We start from the raw sequence: 11,383 nt of genomic DNA, 5'->3' as shown, positions 1-11,383 counted from the left end.
GGCAAGCGGCAAGCCTAGCACGAGTCCTATCTGCTCTTTTATGGGCGGGAACAGATGGCCACCGGTGGTTGGCAGGGGCTTGTGATTGGGAGGCAAGTATAAGGTTGGGAGGGGGCTGAACGGAGGTGGCTCCAGGAAAGTGGGAGAGGCCAAAGAGGCCCTTCTCTTGAAGAAGGATGGAGGAAAAGGGTAAAATTGAGCCCAAGAGGGAGATCTGTTACGGAGAGAGGGAAAATAGAGGGAGGAGGAGAGGTGATGTCAACCAGCCTCTGGCCACTTTCCGGGGACTGGGGACAAAGGGAGGAGACAGCTGGCATGATGGGACCGTGGGAGGAGGCCTCCCAGAGAGTGTGTGGCCCACTGCCACTCCACCCGACTACTCCACCCCCACCTCCCAATCCCCAGTTAAGGCAGCCACTCCCTCACAAGTCAGCTGGGCCCCTGAGGAGGGGATAGACCAGAGGTGGCCACACCCATCATCAGTCAGTCTATCAGCAACTCTGGCCTGGGTTCCCGAAATTGTAAGGCCCAGAGGTCTGGCCCCATTGGATGAAATTCAAACCTTAGCACCTGGAGGAGCTCTCCACAGCCCCACCTCTGCTTTCGGTCCTGTACACCCTATAGTCTGATTCCAAGCAACTCTAACCCCTTTCCACCATTCCCTGGACCCTGTGGTTCCCTAGGGAAAGCGAGTCTGCTGCCTGCCTTCTGGCCCCCTCTGAACGGGTGCTCTGGGAAGGAGATCTGTGAGGCTGGAAAGAAGCATGGCTCCTGACATTCTCCCATACCCCTCAAGGATGAGTTCAATTATCACTCTTTCTTAGACCAAACTCCTTTTAGCTCCTCAATCTGTGTGATGGAGAAGACCTTAGCTCAGAGCCTGGAGAAGGGGAGATCCTGAAAATAGTGGGGGTACTCTGACGTAAAGATGCTGGCACAGGAGCTGGCAGCTCCTCAGCTTTGTGGTCCTAGGAGGTAGATTTTTGTTTTTACCTAGAGGTAGGAGGTGACATTTATGCTCATCAAACTCACGGGATCCTAATAACAGCTAATATCTATTGAGCATTTACTGGCCCTAAGCTTTGTTCTGGTTTGTCCTGGTTGTTGATGCATCAGCTCATCCAGTCCTCACAAGAACCCTGTGAGGCTAGTGCTAGCTTTGTCTGAAAATGAATATTTGTGTGTGTGTGTTTGTTTATTTATTTTGAGAGAGATAACACACACACGTGAACGAGAGAGAGAGAGAGAGAGAGAGAGAGAGAGAGAGAATCTGAAGCAGGCTCCCTGCTGTCAGTGCAGAGCCCGACTCAGAATTCAATCCCATGAATCATGAGATCATGACCTGAGCAGAAATCAAGAGGCAGATGCTTAACCAACTGAGCCACCTGTGTGCCCCTGAAAATGGATATTTGGATATGGAAATGGAATTGCACAAAGGAGGAAACTGAGGCTTAAGAAGGTTAAACAACCTGCCCAGAGCCACCCAGATAGAAAAGGACAGAGCCAAGACTCAAACCCAACTCTGTCTGCCTCAGAACTGTGCTTTTAACCCAATGTCTAATCCAAAGTACTAATTTCTAGTTTACACTTAGAAAAGTGTGGGGCTAACCAGGAATTTGTGTCATCTGGTTGGCATGTTTTCTTTCTGTAGGACAATATCCTTTTTTTTTTTTTAAGTTTTTTTTTGAGAGAGCACATGTGTGCACAAACCAGGGAGGGGCAGAGAAAGGGGGACACAGAATCTGAGGCAGGCTCTGTGCTGACAGCAGAGAGTCTGACCCGGGGCTTGAACCCATGAACTGCGTGACCATGACTTGAGTTGAAGTCAGATGCTTAACTGACTAAGCCACCCAGGCTCCCCAGCCAATATCCTTTAGCAGCCAAAATATAATCAGAAGATGGTTTGAGGACTTTGGAATGAGGCAAGAGAAAAAAAGGCAGTTTGTTAAATTCACCAAGCTATGAAGGGCTGGACAACCTCTCCACCCAAGGGAAATGTCAGTTAAGAGGAACATGCACTCATGCTGGCTGAACAGGGCCTCCTTCTTCAGGGCCTGGTGGCCAAATGCAGTCTGCCAGAGATCTTTAGCTTGAGATGTTTTACTGAATTAGCCCACATGAATTACCCATTAGGTAGTTACGCCTAACTACTAACTACTTGCTGTCTACCACCACTGCCCGGGATCCTGCCAGCAGGTGCAGTCACTTAGCAAACATAACCAAACCAGAATATATGTTGATATTGTGAATGGTGTAAGCTTGATTCTACCAAAGAACATCATGGAACCAGAGCCCTATGAGGGGTGGCTAGCAAAGGGAGATTGGGAATAATGAAGATTTCATAATGCACTTGAGTCATGTTTGAGTCATGGACTCTACTTAACCAAGAAGTTAAGTTACTAATATAAGAAGAAAAAAAATAGAACCTCATGTTTGATTATGGAGAGGTAGTAGGGGGTGATTGAGGGTGCGGGCTCTGGAGTCAGACAGCCTGGGGTTCAAGTCACCTCCACCAGTGGCACCAGCTCTATGTTGTAGGCAAAGTCCTACCTTCTCTATCTCAGTCTCCTTTCCAATGGGGATAATGATAGCTCCTTCCTCATAAGCTTGTTTTAAAAATTCTTTTATTTTTAAAAATTTTTAATGTTTATTTTTATATTTGAGAGAGAGAGCGAGAGGGACAGAGACACAGAATCCAAAGCAGGCTCCAGGCTCTAGGCTCTGAGCTGTCAGCCCAGAACCTGAATGCAGAACTCGAACTCACAAACCATGAAATCATAACCTGAGCCAAAGTCAGCCGCTTAACTGACTGAGCCACCCAGGTGCCCCATAAGCTTGGGTTTTTATTGTTATTGTTGTTGTTTTAAAGTTTATTTTTTTAAACTATTTTGAGAGAGGGAGGGAGGGGCAAAGAGAGAGAGGGAGAGAGAAAGAATCCCAAGCAGGCTCCACATTGTTAGCGTAGAGCCCAATGCAGGGCTGGATCTCATGAACCATGAGATCTTGACCTAAGCCAAAATTAAGAGTTGGATGCTTAACCGATTGAGCCACTCAGGCACCCCACTCATAAGGTTGTTTTGAGGATTAAATGAGATGAGATGATTAGCGTAAAGACTTGCACAGTGTCTGGATACATGATTTGCACTTGATATATGTGACGTACTACCTTAGCATGTGACTCTTGGGGGGGGGAAATGCTTAGATGTCCTGACCAGACAGGACTAGGAACAGGCTGATAAATGGTTGCTCTTGGTTGGTCTGCCAGCCCCGTTCCACACACACACACACACACACACACACACACACACACATCAGAGTGTATACACTTTTCTCCTCTCCATGGTAACCTCAGCTTCCTCTGATAGAACCTTATTTGCTCAGACTGAGAATAAAACCATTGCTTCAGTTTCTGTTTTCTTCCTTTTTATTCCTAGGCACTATCTGGGCTGCGTTTTTCCTAGTCTCCCTCAAATTGATGGGTCTCTGCTGCCACTTAATCTAATCTGCTTGTGGGGCATATTGACTGGGAAACGGGAAAGGTGAAGATTCTATGGGAGACCTTAGCAGGGCTTTCTCATGTACACAAAGCTTTGGAGGAAATTCATTCAACATATATTCACTGGGGGCTGATTACAGGTGGAGCCCTATTGCAGGGTCTAGGGATACAGCAGTCCCTGTTCCCCAGAGCTTACAGGGTAAGGGAAGAAATAGATGATAAGAAATGAAATAGGCAAATAGTGTAAAGTATTATGAAGGAAACAGTAGTGGAGGTGACACAGAATGGGGTGGGGAGAAGAGTGAAGAAAAGACCCTTTCGAGAAGGAAACACGTAAGCAGAACTGAAGGATAAAAAAGGGCCAGTCAAGGGGCACTTGGGTGGCTCGGTTAAGTGTCCAACTTCGGCTCAGGTCATGTGACAGCTAGCCCAGAGCCTGGAGCCTGTTTCAGATACTGTATCTCCCTCTCTCTCTGACCCTGCCCTGCTCACACTGTCTCAGAAATAAATAAAACGTTTAAAAAAGGGGGGGGGCAGTCAGATGACAAGTCAGGGCAAGAGCATTCTGGGTCAAGGAAACCCCAAGTGCAAAGGCCCCAAGGTGAGAAAGAATTTCTTTAGTTCAAGGAATAGAAAGGAAGAGGAAGAATGCAGGGGAGAAAGCTGGAGACCAGTCAGGACCAGTCAGGAAGAGTGGAGTCAGGAGGTCAGATTTTTAGCTTGAGGGAAATGGGGAGCTCCATAATGTTTTGAGCAAGGGATGTCATGACCTGATGTATGTGTGAGACCCCTCTCCCCACTCCCACCTCACCCACCAGGCCCAGCTGGCCCGGGCACTCTACGACAACACCGCTGAGTCCCCCCAGGAGCTGTCCTTCCGTCGAGGGGATGTTCTACGGGTACTGCAGAGGGAGGGTGCTGGTGGGCTGGACGGCTGGTGCCTCTGCTCCCTGCATGGCCAGCAGGGCATTGTGCCCGCCAACAGAGTGAAGCTCCTTCCTGCTGGCCCAGCACCCCAGCCCAGCCTCAGCCAGGTGCTCCCAGCCCAGCCTGGCTCACCACATCCAGCCCCAGAGCACAGCAATGAGGACCAGGAGGTGAGAGCTAGAGCCCTCCCAACCCCAGTTGAGCCCAGTTTCCCCTCCACTGGTGTGTACTGCGAGGTGGGTCAGGGCGATCCCTGAAACCACAGCTCTTCACTGATCATGTGCTGTGTGAAACCTGCCTGCCAACCTTTCATGGGCTCTGTTTCCCCATTGGTACAGGGTGGGGGCTGGAAGGGATCTAAGCAGATACATTATCTGCTTCCCTGGTCCTGACCTACCCATCTGTCTTGATCCCCCAGGTATATGTGGTACCACCCCCAGCTCGGCCCTGTCCTACCTTAGGACTTCCAGCTGGCCTCTGTCCGCCCTCCCCTGATCCCATCTACAAGGTCCCCAGAGGGACTGGGACCCAACCAGCTGCCCCTGGAAATGCCTTGGAGGTGAGGACTAGAGGTCTGTGTATGTTGGGCAGGGAACACAGGGCTCTCAGTGGGAGTCCACTGCTGAGTCTGAGAGTAACCGATGGTTCTGTTCCCTCTCCAGGTCTATGACGTGCCCCCCACTGCCCTCCGAGTTCCCTCCAGTGGCCCCTATGACTCCCCTGCCTCCTTTACCCGCCCTCTGGCCCGGGTTGCCTCACAGTCCCCTGAAGAGGATGAAGCTCCCTATGATGTGCCTTTGGCCCCAAAGCCACCATCAGAGCTGGATTCGGATCTGGAGTGGGAGGGGGGCCGAGAACCAGAGCCCCCCCTCTATGCTGCCCCCTCCAACCTGAAACGGGCATCGGCCCTGCTCAACCTGTATGAAGCGCCCGAGGAACTGCTAGCAGATGGGGAAGGTGGAGGCAACGATGAAGGCATCTACGATGTGCCCCTGCTCGGGCCGGAGGCACCCCCTTCTCCAGAGCCCCCAGGAGCTTCGGCCTCCAATGACCTGGACACCTTGGGCCTGCTTCTGGCCAGAAGCCCCCCACTCCCACACAGGCCCCGTTTGCCCTCAGCTGAGAGCCTGTCCCGCCGCCCTCTGCCTGCCCTGCCTCTTCCTGAGGTCCCCAGCCCTTCCCCAGCTCCCTCCCCTGCTCCTTGCCGGAAGGGTAGCATCCAGGACCGGCCTCTGCCCCCACCCCCGCCCCGCCTGCCTGGCTATGGGGGCCCCAAGGTTGAGGGGGATCCAGAAGGTGGGGAGTTAGAGGAGGATCCAGCAGGACACCACAATGAGTATGAGGGCATCCCGATGGCCGAGGAGTATGACTATGTCCACCTGAAGGTGAGCTCACCTCCCAACAGTCCTACCAGAAGTGCCCCCAAGAGAACCAAGGGGAGGAGTGAGAAGACCTGGGGCTCAGAGGGACCCTCCCTTACTTTCTTCACTGGCCCTGCACCTTATGGCCTGGGTCCCCAGTACTTGCCCCCACCACTTATACCAGTGCCACATTCCTTCTAAACCTAGCCTGGGGTCCCCAAGCCATCTAACCTGCCACCAGAGTTTCTCCCAGACCTGGAGTCAAGGGACTACAATCTCTGATGGCAGAAGACATCTTGGGAAGGAAAGCAGAGGGGAAGGGGCAGGAACACGGGGAGGCCACCTGCCCCGCTCCCCCACCACTGCACTGAGACCCTGATCCCTCCTGCAGGGCATGGATAAAGCTCAGGGATCTAGGCCCCTGGACAAAGCCTTCCTAGGGGATCCTGAACTGCTGGAGAGGGGGCCACCGGAGCAGCAGGTAACCCTGGGGGGCAGTACCAGAGAAGGGGGACCAGGAGGAGCAACCAGCAAGGGAGAGAGATTAGGATGGGGGTAAAGAGCTCAGTGAGCCAGAGCTGGGGTAGAAAGGAGTCAGCATTCAGCATGAAGGAGCTGGGACTTGAAAAAGGGTTTTAGGAATTCAGAAAGAGGGGAAAGAATGTGTTGGAGAGGAATCAGAAAACAGAGCAGCCAGGGAAGCAGAGGGAGTTCTGGGCTCAGGGTCAGAGCTAGGCCAGGTAACTTCTGAGGCTCCTTCCAGCTGTGAGTTCCTGGGTTCCTAAGAGACCTGGCTTCTAATCCCGGCTCCACCGATAAACAGCCAGGGGCCCTGAAGTCACCAGATAATCTCTAGGTCTCAGGAAAGTGAGGTGGTCTCCTTGACTGTGTAGACCGGCCCTAAGCGTAGTAGTAGCTACTGTTTATCAGTTATTTACCTAAAGTGCAGACCATAATAAGCACATGGCATGTGTCAGCACTAATCACAGCCATAGTTAGTACTCCTACGGTGCTCACAGTATGCAGTGTTCTGTTCTAAGCCTTTTCTATACGCCGCATCATTAACTGTACCACAGCCTTGGGAGGCAGAGACTAGAACTGCACTGTCCAGTAAGGTAGCCACTAGCCACCTGTGGCTCTTAGGCACTTGAAATGTAGCTAATCCGAATCGAAAGGTGCTATAACTATTAAACGCACACCAAATTGTGCAGACTTAGTATGAAAAGAAATCTAAGTAATTTATATATTGATTATATGTTGAAATTACAGCAATTTTTATATCTGGAATTGAAACTCCAGTTTGTTTCTTTTTCTTAATGTGGCTACTAGAAAAATTTTAATTACACATGTGGTTCACATTATGTTGACCTTGGACAGCGCAGTACCAGATTCTCCATTTTAGATTATAAGGAAACAAGTTCAGTTTGAATCTAGATTTATCTGACATCATTTCTGGGCACTTTCCTGCCACTGGCTGTGAGAATTTAAATCTTCTGATGAGCAGAGGGAAGAGCTCAGGTAGAAGGGAAAGGATGAGGAACAGAGGGAGGGAAGGAGGGAGGAAACGATTGCAAAAGTAGCACTACTGAGAGCACTCTGCCAACCACTCCTCTTGCCCTCAGGAGGCCCTGTCCACAGGGGAGCCGCTGGACCTGCCCACCGGAGATCTACAGCTCTTGCACTTCTACGCGGGGCAATGCCAGAGCCACTACTCAGCACTGCAGGCAGCTGTAGCAGCCCTGATGTCCAGCACCCAGGCCAACCAGCCCCCACCCCTCTTCGTGCCCCATGGCAAGCGGGTAGTGGTGGCCGCTCACCGCCTGGTGTTTGTTGGGGACACCCTGGGCCGGCTGGCAGCCTCTGCCCCTCTGCGAGCACAGGTCGGGGCTGCAGGTACAGCGCTGGGCCAGGCATTGCGGGCCACTGTGCTGGCTGTCAAGGGGGCCGCCCTGGGCTACCCATCCCGCCTTGCGGCCCAGGAGATGACACAGCGTGTGGCGGAGCTGGCGGGGCAGGCCCTACAGTTCACCACTCTGCTCTCCAGCCTGGCCCCCTGAAGGTCCTGCTCTGCCCCTCTCCTGCCTGCCAGAGCCCCCTTTGGGGCCTTGGGCAGGAGGGCTCTGTTTTAAAACCAGGAATGGTGAGGGCGTCTCTCCCCTTCCTGTCATCTCAGCCTCTCACAGAGATGTCCCTCCCCCCACCCCCCACAGCTTTTTGTACGAGCCATTTTGTATAAGTTATTTATATTTAATATTATTTCCTGCTTTGTCAAGGGCAGGTGCCAGGCCCCTTGGGGCAGGGAGGAACTGGACTCTTTCCCTCAGCCTGGGCTGAAGGTTCTTGGTCACTGCACTGCCACCCACCTCTGAAAGCTTGGCCCCACAGAGAATCAGGTGACTGAAACCTGGAGCCTCCCAGAGCCCCTTTCTTTTCCTGGTTCTTGGCTCTAGAACATCAGCACCTTACTGTTAGCTGAGAGTGACGGCACGGTATTGACCACCCAGAATGTGGAGGTCTAGGAGAGGCCTCCAGGATCCTCCCCGCAGCAGGCAGGGTGGAGCCCTGCTGTCTGGTTCCCTGACTCTGCTTCTTGGGCACCTGGGGGAGGGGCCTGGCCTAGCATCCCTTGGCCAAACCTGTGAAACACACACTGTGGGCGGGATGTCTTTAGGTTTGGGGGGAGAGTTTTGCTGTTTTTTCCAATAATTATTCATTCGGTGGGTTTCACCTCCCATGATGTGCCAAGCATGGTTCTGAAGGTACGTTGTGGGGGCGGGATGGATATAACTGAGTCAGTTAAAATGAGTAAATAAAAAAAAAAATATGTGCAGCAGATTTGACAGTTGCTGGTAATGGAAATGAACAGGGTGATGTGAGGGACTAACTGGATGAGGGAGAGGCTGTTGAAGGAGATTTTAGATGGGATGGTTGGGAATAATATCTGAGCTGAGGCCCCAGGGATGAGAGAACAGAGAAGAGTCTGAGAACTAGCATTCCTGGAAGGCAGACACTGTTACCGACTGGGGGCCTTTCCACCAAGACTTCATTATCAGATGATGTCATTAGAGAATTGCACGTGTGGAGATGATGGCCTCCCAGCCTTGAAAGGTGCCGTGCTGAAGACATCATCCCAGTGGAGGCCTGTCCTCAGCTTGGCACCACAGGACAGCTGTGGCCAACTGGAAAGTGCTGCTGGCCGACCTGGGTGCCCTCTGCCCAAGAAGGTCTGGCCCCTTAAATCTCCTTTCCCAGGCCCCTGCTCACTGCCCTTGTAGATATACCTTCTTTTAGAGGAACCAAAGGGCAGGTGAATGCAATTAGTCCATAGTCCTCATGCTTTGGTGACATTGATGAGCCACGGCTTAGATGGGGGATCCTCCAGCCATTTACCAGAAGGAAGACATCCAAGCCACAGATCCATTGCTTCAGTTGTGCTTTTCCCAGATGACACCTTAGCAACTGGATTGGAGGCACCCTAAACTTCAATCACAGTCCAAGTCTTGTGGCACCGTCTATGCATTTGCCTTCTCCATTTTGGGATCCTTCTTATTTCACCCTTAAAGAAAATTCATTTCCAGATTCTGGGGTCACCAAAATGCACCCCTATATGTTGGAGACTTATAACAGGGATATCTTCTATCATCCCCCAGTAAGAATGTCAAGAGATCAACCTGGAAATCGAGTCAGAGGTTTCAGTGTGAGTCCCAGATCTGCCATGTAGCTGTATGCCTATGGGTAAACCCTGTCAGTGCCTCTGAGTCTTGGGCTTATCTTTTTTTTTTAAGAGTGTAAAAAGTTTAATATCAATATCAATGATAAATAACAGGTGTGGGTTGGTTTTGTTTGGTAATAGCGCAGTGTCACTGGGCTTATCTCTAATATGTGGATGATCATAATGGTCTCGCAGGGTCGTTGTGAGGCCATAACAAGATAATGCATATGAAGGGCCCAGAGCCACATAAAGTTAAGGAATTATAAGTCCAGGATAGACAACTATATCCAACAAGGAATGTTGCCTGTGACAGCACCAAAGTAAATCCTAAAGAGATACTGAAATGAATTGGGATAGGGGAGCAGTGGAAAGCTACTTAATGTATTAGAAGACTTCCTGTATCTGGAAAATTTCTGAACAGAGGAGACAAATTGGAAATGGTCCAGTGGAGAGAAGAAGCAATGGATTTCCTGGATGAGAATAACAGGACCCTCCTCTATAGCCCTTACCTTAGTTGAAGAATAAAGTACTTGTTAGGTATTAAATCTCTTAGAGAAGTGTACCTCTAACTTGAATGTACCTATACATGAGGATCTGGTTAAAATGGAGATTATGATTCAAGGGCTTGGATAATGCATTTCTAATAAGCTCCTGGATGACGTAAAGCTCCTGGATGATGTAGGAGCTCTAGTCTGTAAGTCACACTTTTGAGTAGCAATTCTAGGGCTTTGGGAAGGCTTCTATGAGGCAAATATGCTTGAGCTAATAGCTGAAGGATGAGGAGAACATGACTAGGAGAGAAGCCTTCAAGCCATAAAGATTAACTTGTGCAAGGGCCCTGTGACATTGGGGGAAAAAAAAACCCTGAAAGAAGGCCAGTGTGATGAGTGCAGTTTGGAGAAAGAAGCGAGGTGGAGCGCCAGAGAGCATGGGACCAGGCCAACAGGAGCATATATGAGGCTTCTGGAACATTCTCGGTGAGGAGAAGCCAGCATGAAAGGAACATGAACAGATCTGCATTTTGAAAAAAAAAATCACTCCATCTTCACTATAAATACAGATAAGGGAAGGGGGCAGAAACAAAGTGGGTGCAGAGCAACAGTTAGGAGGCTCAAGCAGTCTATGTAACAGGTAGCTTGACTAATGGTGGTAGAAAAGCAGAGTATGTAAGAACTATGCAGGAAGCAAAATGGACAAGGTTTTGTAAGAGATTTGGCATGGGGCTAAGGAGGAGACCTTGTAAGGGCTGTCACCTTGAGCATCTGGTCACAGTTGAATGGTGAGGGTACTATTCACTAGGGAAAGAAACACTAGAAGACAACTACATTACAGGGGGAGAGCATGAGTTTGGTCTTGGATGTATTGAGTTTGAGGTCCTTGTGAGTCACCCAAGGTTAAGAGGATGAATAAGAGGTGGCTACATAGGTCTGGGGCTCAGAAGAAAGGTGTGAGCTGGAGGTGTAAATCTGGAGATTATGTTTGTACTGTTTATATCAGGGGTGGATGAGGCCATGAGCATGGGTGAGATCCTAAGGTAGAAAGAACAGCGAAATGAGAGGGGGCCCAGGACCAAGCCTCAGGTTCACAGACACTGAGTGATTGATGGTGAAGAAAAGGAGGAGCCTGCCATGGAGAAAAGAGGAGCGAGAGAAAGAAAACCAGGAGAGTGTGAGGCTTAGCAGCCAAAAAAGAAAGTGTTTAGAGGAAGGGGTGGTCAACAGTGCCAAATGATGTTGAGGATGAGGAAGACTGCCAGGGTGTGGGTGGTAAAACCCTGAGATGTGGTCTTGTGGAGGACTGCAGCCAGGGCTGAGTACAGGGCTCAGCCCAGCCCTCCATGTGCATACCTTGTCCTGTAGTTGCCAGTATACACTGCTGTCTCCCCAG

The 11,383-nt window shown here is 50.5% G+C and overlaps 1 protein-coding gene across 2 annotated transcripts in view; it reads left to right on the top strand.

Annotated features, from left to right (window-relative positions):
* The window catches only part of EFS (embryonal Fyn-associated substrate), an 11,022-nt gene extending 1,416 nt beyond the window's left edge, over positions 1-9,606 (top strand). Inside the window, exons 2-6 of one of the 2 annotated variants that reach the window (XM_077770419.1) lie at positions 4,315-4,593; positions 4,842-4,982; positions 5,086-5,808; positions 6,176-6,265; positions 7,407-9,606. In XM_077770419.1, coding sequence (XP_077626545.1) covers positions 4,315-4,593; positions 4,842-4,982; positions 5,086-5,808; positions 6,176-6,265; positions 7,407-7,841 — 1,668 coding nt within the window. In that variant the 3' untranslated portion in view covers positions 7,842-9,606. The remainder of the gene's footprint in view (positions 1-4,314; positions 4,594-4,841; positions 4,983-5,085; positions 5,809-6,175; positions 6,266-7,406) is intronic. The other variant, XM_077770420.1, reaches the window with a different exon arrangement.
* Positions 9,607-11,383: the final 1,777 nt, after the last annotated feature.

This window comes from Crocuta crocuta, unplaced genomic scaffold, assembly GCF_008692635.1.
Source record: "Crocuta crocuta isolate KB4526 unplaced genomic scaffold, BGI_CrCroc_1.0 scaffold175, whole genome shotgun sequence".
Classification (NCBI taxonomy): Eukaryota; Metazoa; Chordata; class Mammalia; order Carnivora; family Hyaenidae; genus Crocuta; species Crocuta crocuta.
This window is presented reverse-complemented; position numbering and strand designations above follow the sequence as displayed.